We start from the raw sequence: 26277 nt of genomic DNA, 5'->3' as shown, positions 1-26277 counted from the left end.
ACTTTCATATATAAGCCTTTAAAAGCATTTCTGCTCAAAGTAAATCATTTCTGATATTACTGAACTGTCCCATAAACATCTAACTTTTTCTATATGTTTATCTTGACATCTTATATGATGAGTCTGGATGTTATACTAAATACATAATGATCACCAATTCTATGAACAGGCAGTTTGAATCAGTAGTAATAGTGAAGAATGGGCTCTGATGTGTTGGTATAATTTTTTAAAGTGGAGTTGTTAAGACCTCATCCCTGAATAAGTATTTATTGAGGGCCTACTACACATCACACAGTGTTTGGGTGCTAAGGATTCAGTAGGGAACAAAATGAACAGAAGTCTCTGTTCTTAACGGAGCTTACCATCTAGTTGGGGAGGGGATAATGACAATAAACACAGTAAGCAGAGAAATTATATTGTATGCTATAAAGTGACAAGAGATATAGAAAAATAATAAAGAGTTTAGGTGATGGTGGGTGAGAGAAGGGTTGCGATTTCTTCAAAAAAGGCAGAGGAAGAACATACCAGGAATTAGGAACAGGCAGTGCAAGGGCCCCGAGGCAGGAATGTGCCTGAGTGTCAGGGAACAGCCAGGAAGCCAGGGTGGCTGAAGCACGGTGCGTGAGGGGAGAGCGGGAGAAGGTGAGGGCACACAGGTGTCACGGGGGTGGATGGTGTCAGGCCTTAGGAAAGACCTGGCTTTCACTCAGTGTGAACCGAGAGGCCACTGCAAGGTTTTAAACAGAGGAGTGATACAATCTGACTTACAGTTTAGAAGGTCCATTCTGGTTACTGTGTGGAGAATAAACTGCAAGGGTAGAAGCAGGGAGATTAGTCAGGGCACTACTGCTATAATCCAAGTAAGAGATGACGACAGGTCAGAGGGTGCTAACAGTGAAGGTGGTCTAAGGGGTGGAATCTAGATAGAATTTGAAGAAGGATGTGCTGATAGATTAGAAGGGTGTGAAAAAAAGGAATCAAGGATGTCTCCAAGAATAAAACTGCTATCAATTCAGATGGGAAATCTCTTGGGCGGTATGGGCCAGACCAGTAGTTCAGTTCTGGACATGTTAAGTTTGGGAAGTCTATCTGATATCTAAGTGGAGAAGTCAGGGGAGCGGTCCAGGCCGTAGAGTCAAATTTAAGTGTTATCAGCACATAGAGGGAATTTAAGGCTGTGAACGTGGATGTGATTATGTGGCGAGAATGAGTGCAGACAGAGATGAGGGACTGAGCCCTGTGGTGTCTAATGTTAAAAGTATGATTAGCAACAGCCCTAGTTTGCCAAAACCAACAATAAAGACAAAAGGGCAAATCTTAAGTTTCATGATTTTTGATACTGGAGTCATTATCAGTTTAGGAATTGATATATAATTCTACTTCTATAGTTTATGACATACAACTTTGGGTTGTTTTAATTCCTCCACTAGATGGTAAGCTCCTGGAGAGCAGACATACTGCCCTGTAACATCTACTGTGGAACCCTGTATACAGAAGGTGCTCAATAAATACTTGTTCAGAATTTAAGTACTCTAGCACTATTCTTACCTATTCCACATGCCAACTTTCCCCTTTGCCATTTCTATTAACATGACCTTATCTATGAAGGGATAGAAATAATTCCTAACAGAAACCTGGCCTTTTACTAAAAGAGTAAGCCTCCTGCATACCCAGTTGTTGGCTCCGAAGCTGCAAGCAAGTAACAAGAAGAGACAAAGCCTCTCCAGCAATCAGTGAGTCTTTGGTGGACACGGACTGTTGTCGCACACAGATGCCTGCGTGCAGGGCTACCGGGTCCCCTTCACTTCCAGAGCTGCAATTGCTTCCTGGAAACAGGCAAGCAGAAGGTTACTGTGGATCCCACAGGACCCTTGAGATTATAATATCCTTTAATGAGTCCCATAATCCTCAAGTGAAAGTAAAGAGTTCAAGAAGACACTTTAGGCTAAGAAACAAGAGAGACTTAGTCACTTGATTTGAACCTCATTGCTTTGTACTTAAAACACATTTGGAACCATTAAAATATGTTTATGAGGCAAAACTAGTTTCAGGTGACAGAAGTAAGAACATTGCAATTTTGGAGGCATGTGGGAGTCCTGGGATATTAGAAATGTTCCTTATCTTGATTTAGATGGGTTACACATATGTAAAAACCCTAAAAATCCTACATATTTGGCATTTCCGCCCTTTACTGTGTGTATGTCATACAGTTTATATATCCACACACACAGATTGAGCAGGGAAACCAAATGAAGCTGAGAAATAAAGCTATTTATAAAGGCCTAACAGAAAATAACAGGCCAAACCAAGAAAATGATTTTTCCAGGTAAAAATTCGAGATGAATTTTTATTACAGTCACAATTATTGGCCTCCCTACACTTTTACACTCAGCAAGCTAAAACTCTGCTTGGTTTCTCTGTATTCTGTATTTATAACCTTTTTCCTCTTAGTGTGACATACATAAATGAAGTGTGCACACGCATACATGCACATTGAATGTGCACAAATCTAGTGTTCAGCTTGATGTTCAGAAACATTTAGTTTTAGCTTACGCTCAAGAACAAGGGAAGGGCTTCCCTGGTGGCGCAGTGGCTGGGAGTCCGCCTGCCGATGCAGGGGACATGGGTTCGTGCCCCGGTCTGGGAAGATCCCACATGCCGCGGAGCGGCTGGGCCCGTGAGCCGTGGCCGCTGAGCCTGCGCGTCCGGAGCCTGTGCTCCACGGCGGGAGAGGCCACAGCAGTGAGAGGCCTGCGTGCCGCAAAAAAAAAACAAAACAAGAGAAAAGGCTTTCTCCTTTCTGTGACTCTGAACAACCTATACAAAGATGATTCTTACAGCTACTTCCTGCCCAATATTCTGATTACTTTATCCTTTTTAATCAGTACCTGAACTGCTGAGCCTGTTTCGAATTCCAGCAGGAAACAGAGAATTACTTTCTTTAATTGGCTGGCTACTCCCAACGAGGTCAAGCCGTCCTGCAGCTGCAGCCCATGACAATCTCATGAAACAAGCCACAGTAGACGTGAAATCACTGACTTCCATTGTCTAAGGAAGTGAAGAGTGTTGTGAGAAAAGGTAGTACTTGAACACATCCCGCTGACTTCAATAACCTCCCCCCGTCTCAGTTTTGAGACTCGTTTCCTTCTAAGATCCTCCACAAGATAGTCTTTTCCATGCTTCCATACTGTTCAAAGACTTTCACTACCCCTCTGCTACTTGTAATACAGAGACTCTACTCTCCATGTTCTGGCTTCAAATTACCCATCACCAATTTTGTTTTCATAGTTTCCCCTCTTCCACATTCTGCGTTTTGGCCTATGTGAACCACTGTGTGACCACCCACACAGGCTCTGGCTTTCTCTCTAACTGCTCACGCCCTCCCTTTTGCTTGAACAACTATCCCCTCTCCAAGCTAATCTCTGTATATCGAATCCCTACTATTCTTGAAGGCCTAGCTCAAATGCCACCTCCTACATAAAATCATCCGTGATAGCCACACGTGAAGGTAATTTATTCCACCTCCTCTCATGGCCTGTAGAATGCTTTGCCTTTGTAGTTCTCTTATAACATCTGATATCTTCTACCTGAATTACAGTTATTTCTGCACTAGTGATCTCTTTCTTACTCACCATAAGCTTCTTGAAGGCAATATTCATGTCAGTAATTTTTATATCTGCATACCACCACCAGCGCCTTCTACATAGGAGGTACTTAATATTTCTTGAATACACAAATCACTTACTTGTATTGCAACTCGAGCAGCAGGGATGATTTCCTCAACCCTAATGGAAGACCTGTCAGACACTGACAGCTGTCGGTAGGATGACTTTTCTGGGGTACCACACAAGGACATCTGCCTGCTTGTCTGCCGGCTGACATTTCGGAACGGGCGAGAAGTAAGTGCTTCTATGCCGTCTTTGGTGAGGTCTTCCTCTAATAATGTCGGCAATGTTTGTCCCACAAGTAAAAATCTTAAAAGGAAACAAAAAGCTCGGCTTAGTCAAGGTCATTTCATACTATTTTAAAGGATGGGATTTGGAAGAAAAAGTCAAGAATTGCCTTCTGAGACTAACACAACATATTTACATACCTTGCAAGTTGTAGGCAGATGGAATAAACTCCCTGCCTTGTTTCATAGTCTACTTCTGATGGGATGGAATCCCTCTGCATGACATTTACAACCAAACTTCAAAGAAAAGAAAAAAAAAAAGGCAGATATTAAAGACTTCTATTTCTTTTATAGGAAATCTTCTGTAAGTAATTTGATTGTTTATAAACGTTATCAGTTAAAATTTCTACAAGATCTTTACCTATAAATGGATCACACATATTCCTGTTACAATTATTTCCTATAGTACATATAAACCTCCTGGTCCATTTAGAATTCGACTCCTTCCTTAGCCAAAAAGATAACCAACACAGAGTGTTTGGGTGGTTCTCCTTCTCACTAACTGGTTTCGAGTGCACCGATCAACTGCTATCTTGGTACTAGTACAACTGTCAATTCAAAAATATGTTCAGAATTGGTGTATTCCACAAAGCTTGTTTTTCATATCCACTACCACCTATATTGCTGCAAAAGCTTCCCAACTGTTCTTCCTGATTCTACTCTTGATGTTTCACCACCAAAATGTATTCTCAGAAGATCAACCAGAGTGATCCTTTAAAAATGGAGGTCACCATGGAACTGCTCTGCACAAAATCCTCCCATGGCTTCCTATTTCCTTCATAGTAGCTTGTAAGATCCTGCATAACCGGACCTCTGGTATCTCTGTGACCTCATGCTTCCTACCCTGCCCCCTCACTTGGCCCCAACCACACTAGACCCCTGCCGGCCTCACAGGCACCAGGTTCGCCCACACAGGGGCTCACGCTGGATGCTCCTCCGGACAGCTTTCCCCCGTATCTCCAGGTCTTGCTCCCTCCCGTCCTTCAGGTCTTTGTAAAATGTCACCCCATCAGTGAAGCTTTCCCGGATCACCCCACTGGATATCAAACCCTCTCCATCCACTCTTCCTTGTCTTATTTTTCTCTACAGCTCTTATCACCACCTGACATACGCTTTTACTTCTTCGTTTATTGTCTGTCTTCTGTTCCAGACTGTAAGCTTCATGAGGACATGGATTTTTGTTTCATCTACTCACTGCTCTGTTCCCAGTGCTTAGAACAATGCAGGCACGTACGTTAACTGACATTCAAAAATAAGCCAGAAGTAAAATGCCTTAATTAGCACAGCTCTGTAACTGGCTGAGTGATCTGAAATGAGTTTAAACCTTCTAGTTCCACTTCTCTGTTTCCCACCCCCTTTATCTCCTCAAGGTCTCACCCAACTTCTCTTCCCCTGAAGGCCTCCAGACAGGAATTCCTTCAACTACCCTCTGTTCAAACGTCAAGTGGGTCTTCACTCTTTCCTCCCGCAGGGGAAATGGCATGCCTACTTCTTTCTGGAGCAAATCTCCTTCCAACTGCAGTGGAACTTAGCCCCATCGGTTGATCATCCCCCTTTCTTTTATCTTTATTCTTTTCTTTTTCATCGGCCCCTTTAATCAGCCTACAATGAGAATCAAGTCTTCTACAAATTAAAATCAAAACAGAAGAGCAAACTTTTCCCTCAGTTATTCTACCCTTCAAACTCCTGTCACCTCCGTTTTCTCACTCAACATAAAGCAGAGATTTCTACTTACTGATTCTGCTTCCCATCCTTACACTTGCCACGCAACACTTGGCCAGCTGCTTATGCCCTGAGGCTTTACTTACACACTGATGTCTCCCTGAACCTCTAGTGCCATTCTCCACTTCTCTCGAGAGCATCATGTCCAAACCATCCTCTTCACATGACTCACAGGGACCTCGTGTGCAATCAAATTCTTGACTTTCTCACTTTCCTCCATCTGGTTCCATATTTATTTCCCATATGGGTTAAAGACTCACCATTCACTCACTCTTCCAAGCTAGAAATCACAGGCCATTTTATAAATGTTCCTACCCTATAACTAGTCATAAAGACTTGCCTATTTCACCTTATTCCTTCTACCACACTGTCCCATATTTAGAAACGGTCACCTCTCCTCTGGAACAGTCATAGTTCTATAGTTCTCCCTGCCTGCAGCCTCTCCCTCCCACTTCTATCCATCTTCTCCACTGTAGCCAGAGTAACTGTTCTAGGTAACTCCTGGGTTAGAAACCTCCTGTTTTTCCATGGTCTTCAAGATAAAGCTGAAATTCCTCAATGTGACCCCTCTTTACATATTTCTCTCCTTTATCCTTTGCTCTAGCTTCACTAGGCAACTGTACTTCCCAAGACAGTCCATGATGCTTTCACTCATCCCCACCCCACCTCTGGCTTAGAGTGAGTGCCCTTTTCCCCTTATTTACCTAGGGAATGGCGACTCATCGCTCAATTCCTAGCTCAAATGTCACTTTCTGGGAAGCATTTCCTACTCTTATGATCCTAAGCAAATCTAACCATTTAACCACTGCTTTCTTCCCCACCCCACAAAGCACTTTTTATAAGCCTCTGTTTTGATACTTATAATAACTGTTTGTTATTCTTTATTAAACCATGAGGCTCTCAAGGGCAGGGATAATATCTGTGCACCCCCATCACTAATGCCTTGCACAACACAGATTACCGACAATCAGATTCACCTTATCTCAACTGATGTGGGAATGAATAGAAACAGTAAGCCTTCTCTCATCTACTTGAGAATTTCCCTCACTACCAGAGAGGAAAGAGACATGCTTCTGTCACTTTTCCAAATAATCAAAAGTCATAAAATGAGTTAAAATATTCCAAAGACTAAAACAACACTCCTTATTATAACTGTCATAATGCTTCATATAATGCCTTGTAAGAATAAGCAAGGCTTGGCAGGAGAAATTAACTAAAATAACTAGATTCATTTTCTGCAATTCATATAACATAATATTGAAACTCTAACCTCAAACCTCCTGCTTTGAGGAAGTTCTCACAAAAGGATTTTGCACAGTTTCTTGCCATGTCATCATCAGCTGTTGGCATGAGTTTGGAGCTTAGAACCTTGGAAAAAGATAAGCACAATTAATCATCCCAACATTTCCAGTTGAAATTACTCCTTTACACTAAGTAAAACAATCAGACAATTTGAGTCAGAATCTCTTTAAATGCTACTGTTCTTTTTACCCCCAGTAGTGTAAGGAGGCTGATGTTTCACAAATAAAATAATCACATTTTCCAAGTTCCATTTACTTAGCATGAAAAATCTTTCTGTTTTTAAGAGAGCTGGTGTATTCTTCTTTTTATGAAACCAGCAAATGTGAAGGTCTCAGGCTCCCAGACTTAGATAAGAGCAGGTAACATTACGTGTTATGCTGATATGTTCTAGAAAAAGTATATAAACTAAAGTCTTACAAAACAGCCCATTTATTATAAATGCTGGATGAGTTGCCAGATAATGATTCTAACTCCTATTTACTGAGCACCTATCTACAAAGTACTAGGCATAAGGTGAGGTACTTAACATGCATTCTCTCTTAATCTCACTATGCACAGCACAGGTATTTTACTCTACAGGTAAAGACTGAGACCTGAGAGGTTAAGTGACCTCCCACCCGAGGTCACATAGTTAGAATTCAAGTCCAGATGTGCCTCACTCTAATACCCATGCCCCTTTTATGACACTGCAATACCCACCTAAAGGAAAGCGCAACTAAATATTCTGGTATAGTAGAGAATTATTTCACATAACTAATCATACTGTGGTATGAGACGACGAATCTAGCTCACATTCTAGTTTTACCATCGACTAGCTGAAAGATCTCAGATATGTAATTTTCCTTTTTTGCCTCAGGTTTCTCATACGGTAAATGAGGACAATAATTACCTTTACCGGAGGACTGTTTGTAAGTAAGATAACACAAGCTTAAGGTGCTTTAGTACAAGCTCTGGCACAAAACAATTGCCCAGTAAACAACTGCTTATTTAGTAATGATTTAAAAAAAAATTTTAAAGCTCATTGCTGCAGTTTCCCCAAGGTTTTAATCTAGATGTAATTCAAGATCCTTTTCTATTCAAAAAAATCTGCTTCTATGAACCTATTAGTTTTACGAGCTTAGATTTTTAATGTGGTATTTTTGTTTAAAGATGCTTTCTTCCTAAGCTGCCCTTTGGGAAACAGCCTCACCAGCCTCAGATCACAAGCATCACACAAGGAGAATGGGAACCCTCTGCTATCCTAACCCCTCCTGAATGTCAACAGCCACATGCACATACTCCCCATGTTTAATGGACAATTTAGTGAAGATGGAAGGTTTCTCCAAAGGAATGGGTATTTGTAATATCCACTTTGAATCTTCCTAGTGGGCAAACATAAGTTAAAGATCGAAATGCAAGGACATTAACCTTGCAGGTAATAGTAAAAATAAGTGCTCTGGGAGTGTTAGGTTTTCTACATTTTTTATGTCAAGCAAAAGAAAACCTATCAGAGGAATTTGCAGTTAATCAGAAGTCCTAAAATTATACCGGAGATAATTTATATAACCCTTTGGCTCTAAGATAATGCAATCTAGGTAGCCAATGACAAGCTAGACCCACTGTTGGGTCATTCTGTTTCTCTGGGTGCTCTCAAATATGGGTGTTAAAATTTATACCTTAACTTTCTGAGACAATCATTCAAAAGCAAATGACAAATCTGGCAGTAATTGTAAGATGTCAATTTCATAAGCTTGAGTTAGCCAAAAATATCTAGGTAATTTTCTGTTTTAGAATATTGTATGTATTTTTAAATGTCTGTAAGAAATAAGGACATATTTTATTTTTAAAATATTTGCTAGATATTTTCTCCTTTTGAACCCAACAAATGTTTTCACAAGAATGATTATTTTAAGGCAAATATGAAATGTTAACACAGCTCCACCATATAAATAAGTGAAACATAAAAATGAATGAATGTAATTTTATACTCCAAATTAGACTGTCAGATGAAATAAAACTTGGAAAAAATGCCCAAGCAGGTACCTTCCTACCAATTATGACCTATGTTGTGATTCAAAACCTACTGAAGATAAATGGTAATTTGATGATTAAGGTTGCTTAGGCACTAATCTGGATTCCTTAATAAATAACTGACTGGATAGAACATATTAGGGCAAAGCAAAATCATTCAGGGCTCTATTTTCTCCAGATCTTAAGTGGCCTGAGGGTCTAGCCCCTCACCCTCCAAGAGTGGGCCACTCTCCACACTGCTTTGTTACTGCTTTCATTTCATGACTCAGCCTATCCAGCCTCCCCTATGTCTTACTCATAAGATCTTGGAGCAATTATCTTGTCCTTTCAACTCTGACCCTTTAAATACCACAATGACTTGTAGACAGTAAACAGTTAGTAAATGCTTATTGAACTACATCTACTAGTTTAAAGCTACTACTGGGAAGAAGGGTAATAAAAATATTCTTTTCAAATTCTTTCAATTCTTTTTTTTAACCTTGAAATAATAATGTTAATGTGACTCCTGACAAACTCCTTATAAAGCTTCATTAATGGCCACAAATTACAACAGCTTTTTTAAAAAGTTAGGATGCATTTAATAACAAGAAGGCTGAGGATTAGGAACTGATGTTATACAGACTTGCAAAACTTCCAGAGGAAGATAATGACACATTTTAATACATAACGCTTCCTACTTATTTATTTACATGCTATTTTGCAAGTATAACAAGGCACACAGGTATAAACTGAAAAAGAAAACTGAGCATGTTCAAAGTCCAAAACAACAAAATACTTCAATTTATATTCTATTTTTTACTTTTTAAAACTAATTTTTCTTAACAAACCATTGAATAATAATAGAAACCTATTTACTTATTTCTGATATCTGAAAGCATGAACCTTTAGGCCAAAATGAATCTGTTAAGATGAAATAAAAAGAAATGAGGTTTCTTACTTCTAAGTTGTAGAGCACTCTGAAGGTGGACATTCCTGGAGCGAAAGATCGAAACAGACTTTCTAAAATTGAACTGGCGCTTGGCTGATGCTGCTGCTTGGAAGAGAGGGATGGAGATTTTGAAGACTGAGCACTTGTTTCAGACAGCAATGTTTTCTAAGTTTAATAGAAAGAAAAAAGGAATATACAGCTCAAAAGCACAAATTAAAGAGAAGCAGATATCACTACACACTCTAATGTTTTTTCCGACTTTAATATAATCAAATCAATGAAATTTTCTAAAAATTAACCTCAAAGCCACATCACTCTAATTATTAACAAAGCACTGAACTCCATCACACAGACAGTAAATGCTCAACAGCATTCCAATCCTACAGGAATGCTTCTGGGATTGTATTCTAAGCAACACTAGTGGGGTCATCCTAATTTGTTTCCATGTTTTTAAAATTTGTACCACTAGGAGACTTCCCTGGTGGTCCGGTGGTTAAGACTCTGTGCTCCCAATGCAGGGGGCATGGGTTTGATCCCTGGCTGGGGAACTAAGATCCCACATATGGCAACTAAGCTTGCGCGCCGCAACTACTGAGCCCATGCACTCTAGAGCCCTCGCGCAACAACTAGGAAAGCCCACGTGCTGCAGTGAAGAGCCCTCGCAGCCAAAATAAAATTAATTAATTAAAATAAATAAATAAATAAAATTTGTACCACCAAACATTGATAATTAAATTATAAGATTGCAGTGTAGTAGTTTTGATAATTTTTTTAGTTAGTATGAGTAATATAGTTTTTAATTACATTAGTTCTCTTCTTCCTCAAATTAATATATAAGGTACATGTGACACGATTATGAGCTCATCTAAACTATAATCACTGAAATACAAAATTCATAACTTAGTTCTACCAGCTTTGATTTAAATGAATTTACTCTGAGAACACAAACAATATTATAGATAAAACACAATTTCATTATATATATATACACAACTCTTAAGGAACAAGATTCTAAACATTAAACAAAAGGAACTTTAAATATAAACTGTGAAAATATTAAATGATAACCCATTTACACAAGCAACTCAAACATACGCAACAACCACATTCAGAGAGGCATCATAACAGAAGAAAAATATCTCAACTCAATCAGAACTAGAGTGTGACCCTAGTCAAAACCGTTCATCACTCTGCGCTTGGGTTTCCTAATATAAAACATGAAGGAGGAGGACGCAGATGATACTAAAGGCTCTTCCAGTTCTAAAATTTGATATCATTATTTACAGCAAAGGTATTTTTCTAAAGAAAAAAAAAATTGTTATGGGAAAGATGGTATCATATGACCTTAATGTGATGTCATGCTGTATTTTCACTGAATCATGATATAAAATTTCCATGCCTGTTAAATAACTATCCAAGATACTCATACCTTTCTTCCTAAAGAATCAAGTTGATCAAGGGCTTCCTGAATGGCTGGATCAGTTGGTATCAAGAGCAGAAGCTTTCGTACTCGTAGAGTTATCCTGCAATTTTTCAAATATTAATTTTTTTTCACACAAACCACAGTTTCAATAACAAAGTCACTTAGTATGGGACGTGAAGTAATATACCTTTCAAGTGAACATTTACTGGGTTCCCTAACTTTAATACCTTTCTCTCTTTCAAGCTTTGTAAACATTTCTATTTACCTTGGCTCCTCCAGATTGGCCAGCTGGTAAAGCATGTCAAATACATTGCACACAAGTGCCATCACCACACCAGGGAGGGATTTCTCCTGAGGGAGGAAGCAAAACATAAATGCAAATTTACAAAACAATTTCCTCCTTTTCTAATCAAAGGTACAAACAGTAAAATTCCTGGTTCTTAAAGACTGGCCTGCAAAACTGGAGGGAAGCATGGTGCTTATCTGTCTCAAACAACAATGCACGGGAACACAGAGTGAGGGACCACTCCCTCTCCTAGCGTGCTCATCACCTGGGCTCTCTTCTCCTACCACCTGCTGGCCAAGGGGCTAAGGCACCAAAAAGCAGGCAGCGGCAGAGAGGCAAAAGGAAGGGCAGATGTGATGAACAGAACGGAGGGTGGGCACCGTTGGAAGCTGATCATAGCTTGGCAGGAGCAAACAAGGCAGAGTGATTTAAAAGCAAATTCATTCAGAACTCTAATGGAAAACTGATGAATTCATAAAAGTGCTAACAAAAGATCAAGATGAAAAAAAATTAATTACATGGGACTGAGTGAACTGATGAGGATGATTATAATTTTTGTGACTTTCTGTTTGAATAATAATAATAAAAAAATCCCATAAGAACTCAGAGGCAAAAAATACACAAAGCAATTTTCACTGCAAGGTAAAGGAGCCGTTACAGTGGAGGATTACTGGGCTGAATGTCAATATTATGACATAGTAAGAGTGTGTTTCGTGTTTGGTAATTGCAATCATTGTTGCGGTTATCCATTTACAATGCTTGGTGTCAGTTTATTTATCTCTTGTTAAAATAAAATACAGTGTGTGTGTGTGAGTTGTGGAAAAAAAAACAAAAAAAAAACCAGGAGTCAACCGTATTAAAAAAAAAAACAGGGCTTTCCTGGTGGCGCAGTGGTTGAGAGTCCACCTGCCAATGTAGGGGACATGGGTTCGTGCCCCGGTCTGGGAAGATCCCACATGCTGCAGAGCGGCTGGGCCTGTGAGCCACGGCCGCTGAGCCTGCGTGTCCGGAGCCTGTGCTCCGCAACGGGAGAGGCCACAACAGTGAGAGGCCCGCGTAACGCAAAAACAAACAAACAAAAATCCCACAAATTCAAAGTGATATAATCAAACACACACACTCACACAACCACATAGATATAAATGTAATTTAAGTTGAGAAAAAGAAGTTGGCCTCTTTTTTTTAAAGGTGAAAAAAATGGATACAACTGTATAGAAGAGATTCAGATGTGATTAAAGTACTATTTTCTGGTATAAGAAATAAAAAAGCTGGATATCACTATAGAATATATTTGGGAAGGTTTTTAATAAATTCAGGATAAATATGAGATAGTTTAAAAATGTTAAACTCAAAGATGCTATGTACGTCATTTCTGTTGCTGATAAACTGTCATAATACTGCTCTGAGTATGATTTCGTTCTTTAATTCTCACTACATATAAGTATAGTTACTTTTTAAGAAACGGCACAATACTAACATTAACCCTGCAGGATTCTGTGGTATCTATAAGCAAGGCTATGCTCTCTAAGTGAAAGAGACAGCCATGCAAAGATCTTACATTTGTAATTAAATGAAAGGACTATACATAATAGCTATGAAAAAAACCCCTCTCTGTCATTTAAATACCTTTATTTCACACGAGGGCTGGTATTATCTTACTTTTCTAGACTATAAACGCATAAAGACCTGAATGGTCTTGTTAGTTTTGTACCCCTGGTGCTGAGCTCAGTTCCTGGCAGAGAGAAGGTACAAAAAACCCTGATTCATAAAATCATTCAACAAATACTGATTGCCTATTATGTTCTAGGCACTGTTTTAGGTGCTGTAAATACAGCAGTGAGCAAAACAGACAAAGGTCTGCTCTCAAGGAGCTTAAATTTCACTGGTGGTGGGGAGAGGCAAAAATAAAGTAGGGAAGGGAAATGAGATGTGCAGGAGTAGCAACAGGTGGCAAGTTTAGACAGGACTGCCAAAGAAGGCTCACCAAGAAGGCAACATTTGAGTGAAGGCTGAAGGAAGTGAGAAAGAACCACATGGGTATCAGGAAAGAACATTACAAGCACAGAGAAGAGCAAGTGCACAGGGCCCACTTTGTTTGAGGACCAACATGGAGGCCAGTGCAGCTGGAGTGGTGAGAGTGAGGGTGGGTCATGGGGGAACATCTCAGTGGGGAGGATAGACCAAGTAGGCCCTGAAGGTCCCAGTAAAGACTCTGGGCTCTTACTCTGAGTGAGATGGGAGCCGCTGGAGAGTCTGAGCTGAGGAGTGGCATATAATCTGACTCTGTTTAAAAGAGATCATGGGCTGTTGGGTGCTACACAGAGAAGAGACTGAACTGGTATAGGGGCAGAAGCCCTGAGACCAGTTGAAGAACTCCTGAAACCCTCCAGCTGAGCGAGGACGGCTGCTTGGATTGGTGTGGAAGCTGTGGAGGCAGAGAAGAGGAGCTAGATTCTAGATGAATTTTAAAGGTAGAGTCAAGGCTTTGCTGACGGATAGGGCTATGCTTTGAGAGAAAGTAGGGACCCAAGGATTTTGGCATGAGCCACTAGAAGAATGAAATAGGCATTATCTGAAATACGGCAAGACTGGGATGAAGAGGTTTGGGTTAGGGGTGAGGTGGTGGGAAAGGGGATATCAGGAGCTCGGTTTTGGATGTTAGGACTGGGATGTCTATCACACATTTAAGAGGAGATGCTGATTAACCAGTTGGTTCCATGTATCTAGACTTCAAGCTGAAGATAAAAATTGGGGTGTTATCAATATACATACAATATATAACGCTTTGAAACTGGATGAGATTCCCAAGGGAATAAGCGTAGACAGACGAAAGGTCAAAGGACTGAGCCAGGGAACTTCTTTGTACACAGATCGGGAAGATGAAAAGGAGGCAGCAGAGGAGACCAAAGAGGGAGAACCAGAGCGGGAGGGCGGAGCCAGGGGGGTTCTGAAAGCCAAGGGCAAAAAGTATTTCAAGGGGAAGTGATCACATGGATCAACTGCTGAAATGTCAAGAAGACGAGGATCGAGAGGTGGACATGACAGATTACCTTGCAGAGTTTATTTTCGAGAGGGGTCAAGAGAGCATGGTAAAGAGAGCTTAGACAACCCTTTCAAGGAGCTTCGCTGATTTGGGAAGGAGAGAATGGGGACAGGAATTGAAGCTGAAATTGGGGTGAAAAAAGGTTTTTTAAAAGGATGGTAGAAATAGCACAGCACGTTTGAATGTTAATAGGAATGACCCAGGAGAGGAAACTCAATGAATCAATGAAGAGAGATATATGAGAGGAGCAGCAAGCAGTGGCCAGGCAGAATCACTCAGACTCAGAAGAGTCTGTGGTTCAGAAGACTGACAAATTGTGCATCTTCTTCTCCCAACTAAATCCCAGCATTTCTCAGTGATACAGTTCTGAAGGGGCAGACTTGTCTGAGAGAAAAGGACGTAATCATGCAAATCTATATGGGCTGAAGGCAAAACTTAATGATGTTACGTTCTTGTTCTGAACTTGAATATTATCGCTCAATACCTGCTCCATGGCATATGATGAACTAAACACCCCACTGCTGCTGCTGCTGGAGCTGGTTGAGGAATCTGCAGAGCTCCCAGACGGGGTCCCACTGCCAGAAGTCTTTACTGTGAGGATTTGCTCATCAGAAAAGCCCAGCTGGTGGAGGAGCTTTTGATCTTTATTCACTGTCAGCTGTAAAAAGTGGTTTCTTAATTACTGAGAAGGAAAGGAGAGGAAAATACTGGTATCAGACTAAAGTGCCACAAAATGTTGATTTACACCTACCAGACTATCATTTGTAAATATCTGTATACTATCCACGGGAGAACACAACTGCTTGGCTATCTTCCACCGGACACTCCCTATGGTTTCATTACTGTGAGCCTGTAAAATGAAATGAAACACTGTTCTGAGTAATGCACTTATTCATCAATTTAAACAACTACTAGCGAGCATCTGTCATGTACCAGGCACTGTTCCAGATCCTGGGAACACAGCAGAGAACCCAAAGACAAGAATCCTGCCCTTGCGAGGCTTCCCTCCTGCAGTAATTAAATATTCTATTCCATACTCCATTCCCCAGCATGCATGGAATGAAATCTCAAGCCCTTCTTCCACTGGAGTGTCTTCCACTCTTCCCCTTCTCACTGTGCTCTAGTCACACCAGCCACTTTCCTTGCCACTGAATAAATCAAACAAACTCCCACCTCAGGACCTTTGTACCTGCTGCTCCCTTTGTGTGGAATGCTCTTCCCCAGAAATGGCTAACTCTGTCACTTCATTCAAGTCTCTGTTCAAATGTGATCACCTCAGAGACCTCCCTAACCATTCTTATCTAAAATATGTCATGTATACCCATCTTATCCTGCTGTCTTCTTTTGTAACCTTTATAACACTCGTTATCACCTGATATTATGTATTTACTTATGAGTCTGCTTATACCCTATCAGCTTCCTTTCATTTCAGGTCTTTATTCTAAATTTGCTTTCCAAACAGCTTTTAGAATAGTCATTCATGCAGCTAAATCAACAACAGTGTTCAATCTCAATCAACAGTGTTCTTATAAAATAACATGACAATATGGAAATGGCTTCAGAGCTTAATGTAAACCTACCTCTACAGTGAAGGTATCTTTGGTAGACTCATAAGTAACATTAAGAGTTAAAAGATGTCCATGGAATGAGGCACCATGAGGTAGAATAGTTCGGGGAACAGAGTAAAAATCCTTGAAAAAGATATAGCAAGTCAAAAGATACAGCAAGTGAGATGCACAGCGCCACTGTTAAACGTCACAAAAATACTCTCCTAACACATTGAGACTAATTATAGGATGATAAAGTTGCTTTACAAAGAAGAGAGGCTTACCTCTATCGTGATCACATAGCGTTCTGCCAGAAGCAGCAATCTCTCAATTATTACAAGTTTAGTGGATCTATGAATTAAAAAAGTTTTTTTTGAAAATACTTGAAATGAACTGCTGACTTGAGCTCAATTTCAGTCTATTTCACCAAAACCACAATCACAATTAGCCCTCTCTGGTCAAAGACTGAAATCTGCAAAGACTAAACTTCCTTTTCACTCAAGCGGGAGGTGGTTCAAGCAGGTCACAGCTGTTGCACACAGACGGAATATGGGGCAGAAGCCTGCCCCTCCCCGTGTTTCCTTTCCTGTTCTTTTCTTTCTTCGTTTTCTTTTTTTAAACAGTTGTCCCATAAATAGAGGACCTGGGTCTCCTCTGGGTCTGCAGGCTTATTTGTCTACCAATCCACCAAGAATGAACGATCAGTGAGTTTGAATCTCATAACCTTACAACTAAGATATGCCACATAATTCTGTAAACACAGAATCTGACTAAGTTCTGAACTGCCTGAAATTTAGAAGACAAATGCAAACCATTAAGTATGCCACAAATGAGAGCTGCTGTTTGTTTTACTTAGCCTAAGAATGAGGCAGAAGAAAAGGACGAGAAAAATTGTTCATCTGGTTTAAGTGACTAGTCTGTATAGTTAAAACATACAACGTAAGAATTTGTTATCCCAAGGGTTTTCAAAGTACTTAAGAAATCAACACACATCAAGAGACATAACCATCTCTGGAACAGAAAACACACAGCAAGGAACTGTGGCACTCTCACAGACTCTGAAAGTGAGACCTGAGATCTCTTTTGGTTAGACTTAAGCAATCTTATCATTTGAAATAACAGGACTCCAACATTCAGCAGCTTGTACAGTCACAGCTCCACACTTTATTAAACACTACATGTGTTAACACTAACAAATGAAAATCCAAGTGCCCTTAAATATTTACTATTCCAGAGAGTCTAAGTATTTTGTACAGGTGTATTTCTAAATCTGGAAAGTTTTCAGATTTTCTAACAATAAGTATGCTGATTAGCAGTACTGGAAATTTCACTTTAAAAAGAGTTGGTTAAACGCATTTAACAGAGTTCTAAATTCTTTCAGTCTATGGGCAGAAACCAGAACTTGATATTCAGATGGACCATCTTTAGGAAATATTTAAGTGCTTAACAAGTGAACTGTTTTATTTTGCCTCAAAGATGAATTAAATCACAGACAGCGTTGCAAACACTACAAATGAGAGAATAGCTCCTCCCAGAAGTGGAACAATTACGGTCATTGAAAAGTTCTTTTAAGACTAGTGAATGAGATAAACTACACGTACTGGTTCAAAGGCAACTCTGAAATTACATATTCTTAGTAACTCTGTTTAGGGTTTATAATGAGAATATTTAAAAACTGTCATGTGGTTTTGTTCTGTAATAGTCAAATATGAAATGATTCAGAATACAAAGCAGTTAGAAAAGACAAACAAAAAGCATGCTTATTTAAAGAAGCAGCAGTTTGGAAATCCCAATCCGATAGTTCATAAGTGCATTTCTAGTCTGGTTTGTCAGACAAATGAATCGTTAAAGACCTAGGTCATAGATATAGACTACATTTTACAAACATGTAATTAGGAATTCTTAATGAAAGTCTACTTGAGATACACTTCCAAGAATGTGGGAATGCAAAAGTCATGTTAGTGTTCTTATCATGAGTTGAATCTATAATCACTTTCTGTCACTTTAAAAAGAGGTCCAAGAGGGCTGAGTTCTACTGACTTCTTTCATATTAATAATGTATCACTACACGGTACTCAGCTCATTTAAAAAAAGAAGATAAAGAAGAAGAATGTGAGCAAGGATATTGCCTTGACTCCTCTTCTAAAGGACGGCTTTAAAAAGAAAGGAATATCCCCAACTGTGAATAAAGAGAAATAAATACATACATACATACGTAAACACATAAAGCGATTCCGGGAGTTGAAAAAGACTTTATGAGCACCAATCACTAGAGGGCAGCAGAGTGAGGCATAGAGAGGGAGCCCTTCTCTGATCACCTGCCAAGGTTTCCTGAGCATCACTGACTGGGGGATGCTTACCAGTAATGAAAGGCACATAAAACCCCACAAAAGTATTTTAGTTACTTCAATCTAATGTTTCCAAATACTCATCTATTCTCCTTACTATATCAAAGACCTATAACACTGAACTCAGATTTCACTGACAACATCTGAAAATACTCAACACAGCAATGTGATTAAGAGATGTCAGTTCAAAGTTTTAACACAAATATTTGGGGCTAAAGTTCTTATTAAAAATTATTTTGAAAAATGATTTTAAGTAAAACATTTTAACTATGATTATATCACAATGTACAATATTAATCAATCATCATATTCCACTTCATTTTGCTTATGCTATTGGTGCCCTGGATTTGACTATTCAATGAGAAAAGTTATAAGAGGTCTAAGTAAATATTTCAAACTTGAAATAAATTACTCTTCATACAATGCATATATCTTGATTCCATCATAAAGAGTAGGCTACTCGTGTTACACACAGTAAAAGTAAAATGAATCAAATAAAATACGTGATGGGGAATATATAACTTCCCAGGATATGACTGTTTGAAAAAGATATGAAATGAGGAAATGAACAATTAACCGAGGTATCTCCAAAGGAAAGAAAAGATTCCAATTATTTTTTTTTAAGCTGATCTACATTTAGGTGTTGCATATTCGCTGTAACTTCTGCAATCACTTACCTGTATGGAGACTGGACTGACGTGGCTACGGTTGGCATGGCAGTTGCTGTAAGCATCTTTGTTGCTCTGGTCACAGCGTGTGTCAGAGTGGGGCCACCAAGCGCTGAACTGGCTGCCTACGAAATAGAAAATCATCTCTCTATATCAGGGTTTCTCAACCTCAGCTCTACTGACATTTTGGGCTGGAAACTTTTTTTGTTGTGGAAGACTGTCGGGGACATTGTAGGATGCTCAGTGGCATCCCTGACTTCTATTCACCACTCACCTACCACTAGGTGCCAGTAGGACCCCTCTAGCTGTGACAACCAAAACGGTCTTCAGACATTGCCAAATGTCCCCTGGGAGGTAAAATAACCTCCAACTGAGAACTACCATTCTACGTGTGTTAATACTTACATGGCACGTCATTTAGGGATACCTGAATACTTTAAATGTTTTTATGATGGCATATTTGGATGGAAGTCACAACTTGGGAACTCCTTCCTGTACAGATTCATCACCAGCACATATTCATCATCAGAAAGTTTAACTTATTGAGACAGTATTACACTGCAGGCTTCTAGTGGACAAAGACACCCAACACTACCCACTACTGAGTGTGCTGCTGTGGCCTTTAATAGCATTTATGATATAAACAAAGTGACACATGGGGAAGGATGGGAAAAGAAGCAAGTGCTTGTACAAAATTTCTGGACAGAAAAAGGAGAAAAAGAATCTATCAGAAATGTGGAAAGTACAGCAGACCTATTTTCTGAAGACAGTTTCTATACCCCCAAAAGGGGGTGGGGGTGGGGTGGGTGGGTGGAGCAGGGAAAAGGAATGGGGAGGGAGAAGGAAGGATTTCCTGTAAAATACACTTTTACATTGTGGGCATTAGGGCAAATGCCTGTTCCCTATGTCCACAATACGGTACTGCTAGCAAATTCTTCCAGTAGGATCCAGCTACAAATATCAACATTATACACGATCTCAAAACACAACATTATAAAAGGAAAAAAAACCCAAAGCATTTATTTCAAAAACAGGTTAAATAAAATTTGCTACTCACTTCTAATCTTGTGTAGCAATCAGCAATGAATTTCTTATGTAATGATACAGAATCCTAAAAGTAAGAGGTATATGGAAATTAAAATTAGTCTAGCATTTAGTTGTAATCATTATTAAGGATAAAATGTCAAAATAAAGAAGCCCGACTTTCAGGCATGCCAACTTAGCAATTAAAAATATATTATTTTCTGCTTTTTTGTGTACCTTCTTTCCTTAAATACCCACCTTCTTTAACCGAGGATTTAGATTAATGTAACTGTAGTTTATGATTAACTGAATAGCTTCATTAGCAATTTCTTCATCAGGTGATTCCATAGCTATTTTCCAAATGAAATCCATTCCTATCAATTCCAGCTTTTCTACATACTGTTCAAAAGAAAGAAAAGTATACAGCACACCAAGGTCACAAAATTACAGTTATTTTCTGCTACACTGTAACTCCACACCTCTTCAAGTTCAAAATGAATTAAGGCTGCAGAAACCCAGCTACATATGAGAACGTCATTATACTGATATGGAACTTTAAAACAAGAAACGATCAACAACAGAAACACTGGACAACTTCCATGGAACCAAGACAGATATGGAGATTTTTCTCCAGACATTCCTAAACCTAAGCTAGAACTCTACACATATGGGCTACTAAAGCAGAAGCAAAACAGGAATAATATGGGCACCCTCTTCACAAGCTTTTCTTCAAAGGAAAGAGAGTCAGGTTAGAGGTAGTTACTAATCCTTGGGGCTCAATCTGGTCTTCTCAAAGCTCAGTTAGAAATGGCAGGATCCAGGCCTTGTAAAATCTTGTTAAAATTCTTACCACCTAGGAAGTCAGGTCATGAATGAAACAGACTTGGAAAAAGAGTTATTTTTTTGCCTTTCTTTTTCAAGGTGCTCACGTAAATATAAACATAAGCTGTATACATTCTACAGGTCCTCATTTTCCTGCTTCCTTGTCTGTTAAAAATTTCCCCCTAGGGCTTCCCTGGGGGCGCAGTGGTTGAGAGTCCGCCTGCCGATGCAGGGGACACAGGTTCGTGCCCCGGTCCGGGAAGATCCCACATGCCGTGGAGCGGCTGGGCCTGTGAGCCATGGCCGCTGAGCCTGCGTGTCCGGAGCCTGTGCTCCGCAACAGGAGAGGCCACAACAGTGAGAGGCCTGCGTGACGCAAAAAAAAAAAAAAATTTCCCCCCAAATCCTTGTCCCTGCGATTCCAGAATTGAAGATTTTGGTACTTTTTCAGGTACATGTGAATTGCTAGATCTGAGAGGTTGGAAGCTTGGCTGGAACTATCCCTACTCCACGTTCACCCAGCCACAGGAGGCCGCTGGCTGCCCCAGATCAGCAAGAAGCAAAGAGGGGTCTGAGAAGTCACCTGTTCGAGAAACCCAGCCTCCTCACACTCTAAGAGAAGTGCCCTCGTCCATGCAGAAGCCCGCAGTCAACGAGGCGCCCATTCTTTTTAAAAAAACCTCATGTTTTCTCTCAATTATAACACATGTGTTTTGCTGAATGTCAAGTTTTACTAGATTTTCCAAATTTTCTACATTTGAAAACAATGTTACTTACCAACTGAGCTCCTTGTCTTTTCAATCGATGATCACAGAGATTCACATTTTCAAAAAAAGTCTTAAATAAGTTAAAACCTGAAATTATAGAATGTCAGATAAATTCATGCACTCTAGGTACCACAGATAATCAATGAAAAGACAAAGTATATCAAGAGCTAAAACTATAAAACTCTTAGGACAAAACATAGGCACAAATCTCCAAGACCTTGAATTAGGCAATAGTCTCTTAGATATGGTATCAAAAGCACAAGCAACAACAATGACAAAAAAATAAATAAACTTCATCAAAACTGAAAGCTTTTGTGCTTCTAAGGACTACCAAGAAAGTGAAAAGCCAACCCACAGGACAAAATACTTGTAAATCACATATCTGATAAGGCGTGAATATGCAGAATATATAAACAACACTTACAACTCAAAAATAAAAGGGCAAATAACCCAATTTAAAAACGAGAAAAAGATTTTTATAGACATTTCTCCAAAGATGATATATAAATGACCAATAAGCCCATGAACGGATGCTCATCATCCTTAGTCATCAGGGAATGTACATCAAGCCACGAGATACCATGTCACAACCACTAGAATGGCTAAAATAAAAAAGACAGTTTACAATTATTGGAGAAGATGTGAAGAAATCAGACCCTCATATACTGCTGGTGTGATTAGAAAATGCTGCAGCCACACTGCAAAACAGACTGGCAGTTCCTCAAATGTTAATGATATGATACAGCAATTTCACTCCTAGGAATATAAAAACTTGTATATGAATGTTTACAGCAGCATTATTGGTAATAACCAAAACTGGTGAGAACCCAAATGACCATCAACTGATGAATGGATAAACAAAATGTGTTATGGCCATACAATGAAATATTACTCAGCCATAAAATGGAAAGAAGTTCTGGTACGTGTTAAAACCTGGGTGAACCCTGAAAACATTATGTCTCAGCGTGATAAAAGAAGCCAAATATTCATACAAAAGGTGACATATTATATGGTTCCATTTATATAAAATGTCCATATTAGAATAATCTATAAGGACAGAAAGTAGATGAGAGGTCGGGGAAAGGGGAGAATGGATAGTGACTGTTACATGGTTTCTTTTTGGGGTGATGAAAATATCCTGAGATTAAAAACGGTGAAGGTTGAACAACTTTGTGAATATACGAAAAGCACTTATTGCACACCTTAAAAAAGTAAATTTTATAGCATGTAAAATACATATCAATAAAAAAACTCAATTAAAAGAAACAACTGAAAAGAGGATTTCTATACTTTGACAAATCTTCACCTTAAATGAATCCTTTTTGTACTAAGTAATTTCATGAAAAGACAGCTTGACAATTAGCCTATATGATTTAAAAATACCATTCATGTAAAAAGAAATTTATCTGTGTATATAAACATATGTATATATAGATGTGTCTTTATGTGCATAAGGCAAAGTCCAGAAGGATATCCCAAAATGGTTAGCTGCTTCTGAGAGTGGGCTGAGAAGAAAAGTATAAAATTCTTACTTTAAAGAACTGAAAAAATGATTTTACGTTTTTCTTCCCTACCATTCATGGTGATTTCATACGACTCCAATTTAAGAATTTTCTCCTTGAAGAGCTGCTGCTGAACATCACTCTCAAGATCATGCTGCCCTTTTGTAAACCATTCAAAACACATCTGCGGATCAAGACAAATCACTCTGTAACTAAAATCCATTTCAGGCAAATACATATTCCAAACTGGGAAAGCAAAGATAAATTATTTTTAATTCTTTAGAAATTTATATTGCCTTAATACCACTCAAAACTGAAACGGTTCTAACTCTGGAACTAAATAAAGCAGTTAATTACAGCAATCTTTCCTCTAGATAATGAAAATATATATTCATGCTTTTCACTGAATTGTTACACTTTGGTTTTACCACCAACATTTATTAATAAGCCTTACTATGTGCCAGGGACTGTGCTAGGCACTGTCACATACTTAGTCCTTTCAATAATCTTATGATGTAGTTAACACTATTCTACAAAATGAGATGAGGAAACAGCCATTCACTGTTGGAAAACGTCAAAGCAGTGTGGTGCTCCTGGTTTAATCCATTTTCAGCTGTGTAACTGTAGTTCTAAAGATCTGTCTAGGTATCAGTTCCTTCTTTAGTGTTTCCGGGATACAACATCATTACAGGAACTCAAAGTTTTCTGCTGGTTAATTTAAAATTAGTTTCATGGGAGGGAAAAAAATACTAGAAGACACACCAAGAATTCTTTTGCTGTACTCACTTGGCTGAATTTGGTTTTATCCAGAATGGTATCAGACTTACCAAAGATTTCACACACTTGTCTATATCACAGATATATATTATATAAAATATCTTTTCAACACTTATAGTTCCTAGCTTATTAGTATAAATGTATGCTTAGTAAATTGAAAAGTGTTTAGAATTGAAGGTGTGAGACACACACAAAAATGTGAGATACACACAAAAAAGTGAAATGCTATTAAGTCCCACTGCTGTCTTACTTCATCCACAGTATCTTCTTACCTCTCTATCTAATTCACAAACATCCTGGCCAGTCACAAGACACTCCCAGATTTCCTTGGCACGATTCCAACCGAGATACAGAGTAGCTTCTTGCAAGAAAAATGCCAGAAATTTTAGATGGGCCTCTAAATACTGCAAAAAGAAATAATGCTAATTAGTTAACTCCAGGCATTCATATGTAAAAGAAAAATTTTAAAAAACAAAAAAATTTTGAAATTAAAAAAATAGTTTTACCTAATGCTTTTTCATATAACTTAGGGTAAAGTAAATGTGAGAAATCTGTTTACAAGTTGACAATACAATGCAGCAGAAACTACTTGAAGTCTAACACAAACTCAGTTGACTTTAGATGCCAAAAAAATACAATTTCAGCAATCTCTGGGTAAAACACCACAACACAACTGGTGAGTTAAGGTATTTTTCTATTTTTAAAAAAACAATACTACTAACCACTAGATTTGAAAAACAAAAGCCATTAGCCACAGAACTCACAGTTATTATTTCTGATCAAAGACAAAGAAAAGATGTTTATTTTTATTACCATATCATATGCAGTTATCTTGGGTGATTTACTGAAAGATTTACCCACAAATATCAATTTTCTGAACTTTTATTTTGAGGTGATTATAAAGTCAAGATACAAAAATGTTCCATTATGACAAAGACACCTCATGCTACCTCTTTAGAGTTACTCCCAATAAATATGATTTTTATAGTTCAAGTGCAAAAAGGCCAAATGAATGCTGTAAATCATGAAACAAAAGCACAATGCCAGATACCTCCCGATAAGTGTATCGGCCATCCACTAGTGTTGAACCAGTTAAGCCTCCAGGTCCAGCCACGGCTGCTGCAAGCCGATGACAAGCTATCAAACTTCCTGTTACCAATTTTACTATTTCAAAATTTTTCTTCAAGTCTTGAATAATGCTCTTGGCGAAACAACAAAAAGAAAAATGGTATGAGAATGCGCAGTTATTTTGTCAGTTTAATACAAGCTTCTATTTTAGCACGTAGCTGAAGAATAGCAAACACAGAAAGTTTTTCACTCATATTTCCTACATAAAAGTAAATAAAATCAATCTGGTATGTACATTTACTAGGGAATTACTATAGAATTAATAAACTTCCCTGGTAAATTTCTGCTTCTAAAAGGGATTCTTTAAAAAAAAAAAAAAAAGTCTTTCAAAAGAACTATTTCACTTCTTGCATACTTTTCCAGATCTTTCTTCCCAAGTCTATTACACTGAGGAAGCTCTAGCTCCTTAAGCAAACTAATGTTTTCACAATATAAAATAAGTCTTTGAATCTTTTCAAACAAATTTCTAAAATACCATTAACTTTTAAACATTGGCTTACTTTGTAAATTAAGGAAATAAAAAATAAATGAGTTAGGGATATATCAAAAGAAAAGTTCCATAGAAATGAAAGCAGAATGATGTTTAAATTCAAGATTATTAAGTAATATAAATGAATTACATTAATAACCATAAAACTGTAATACAGTCACTACAAAACTCAGCAATCTTTTGATGTTTGTTATTATAAAAGGTTATGCAAGTAATTGTATAATAATCAAATATAACTATACTCTTACCTTGTCTTGCTTCTGATAGGTTTGTTTTATGAATGAGCGGGTGATTTCATGTAGCTGACGCAAAGCTGGTACTACCCATACAAACTGGGGATTATTAAGTTGAGATGACTAGAGTTAAAAAGAAGTTACATTAGTTAAATTTAGAAATAAATAGCAGATTAAATTTATTAGCTACAAAAAATTTCCAAGTCAATTAGGTTTCATTGTTACACATTCTATTATTTTTCTCTTCACATCGCTCATTTATAGTTTATCTCCATGCACTCATAATTCAGTCTTCAACTTCTTATT

At 38.5% G+C, this 26277-nt stretch overlaps 1 protein-coding gene across 5 annotated transcripts in view; it reads right to left on the bottom strand.

The window, feature by feature from the left end:
• The window catches only part of USP24 (ubiquitin specific peptidase 24), a 148263-nt gene that overhangs the window by 53244 nt on the left and 68742 nt on the right, over positions 1-26277 (bottom strand). For 3 of the 5 annotated variants that reach the window (XR_009538921.1, XM_060139935.1, XM_060139936.1), the window contains exons 17-36: positions 25987-26094; positions 25172-25321; positions 24393-24524; positions 23416-23527; positions 21852-21928; positions 20511-20651; positions 20287-20340; positions 19239-19354; positions 16498-16564; positions 16247-16357; positions 15418-15516; positions 15151-15324; positions 11603-11688; positions 11344-11437; positions 9924-10079; positions 6945-7042; positions 4094-4189; positions 3746-3974; positions 2889-3048; positions 1671-1826 (exon numbers count right to left, since the gene is read on the bottom strand). Coding sequence is in view for 4 of the 5 variants with exons in the window: in XM_060139935.1 (XP_059995918.1) it covers positions 1671-1826; positions 2889-3048; positions 3746-3974; positions 4094-4189; positions 6945-7042; positions 9924-10079; positions 11344-11437; positions 11603-11688; positions 15151-15324; positions 15418-15516; positions 16247-16357; positions 16498-16564; positions 19239-19354; positions 20287-20340; positions 20511-20651; positions 21852-21928; positions 23416-23527; positions 24393-24524; positions 25172-25321; positions 25987-26094 (2416 nt within the window). In the remaining variant the exon portion in view is untranslated. The remainder of the gene's footprint in view (positions 1-1670; positions 1827-2888; positions 3049-3745; positions 3975-4093; positions 4190-6944; positions 7043-9923; positions 10080-11343; positions 11438-11602; positions 11689-15150; positions 15325-15417; positions 15517-16246; positions 16358-16497; positions 16565-19238; positions 19355-20286; positions 20341-20510; positions 20652-21851; positions 21929-23415; positions 23528-24392; positions 24525-25171; positions 25322-25986; positions 26095-26277) is intronic. The other 2 variants (XM_060139937.1, XM_060139938.1) reach the window with 2 other exon arrangements.

This window comes from Lagenorhynchus albirostris, chromosome 2 (assembly GCF_949774975.1).
Source record: "Lagenorhynchus albirostris chromosome 2, mLagAlb1.1, whole genome shotgun sequence".
Lineage (NCBI taxonomy): Eukaryota > Metazoa > Chordata > Mammalia > Artiodactyla > Delphinidae > Lagenorhynchus > Lagenorhynchus albirostris.
Note: the sequence above shows the minus strand (reverse complement) of the source record. Positions and strands in the feature narration are given on the sequence as shown.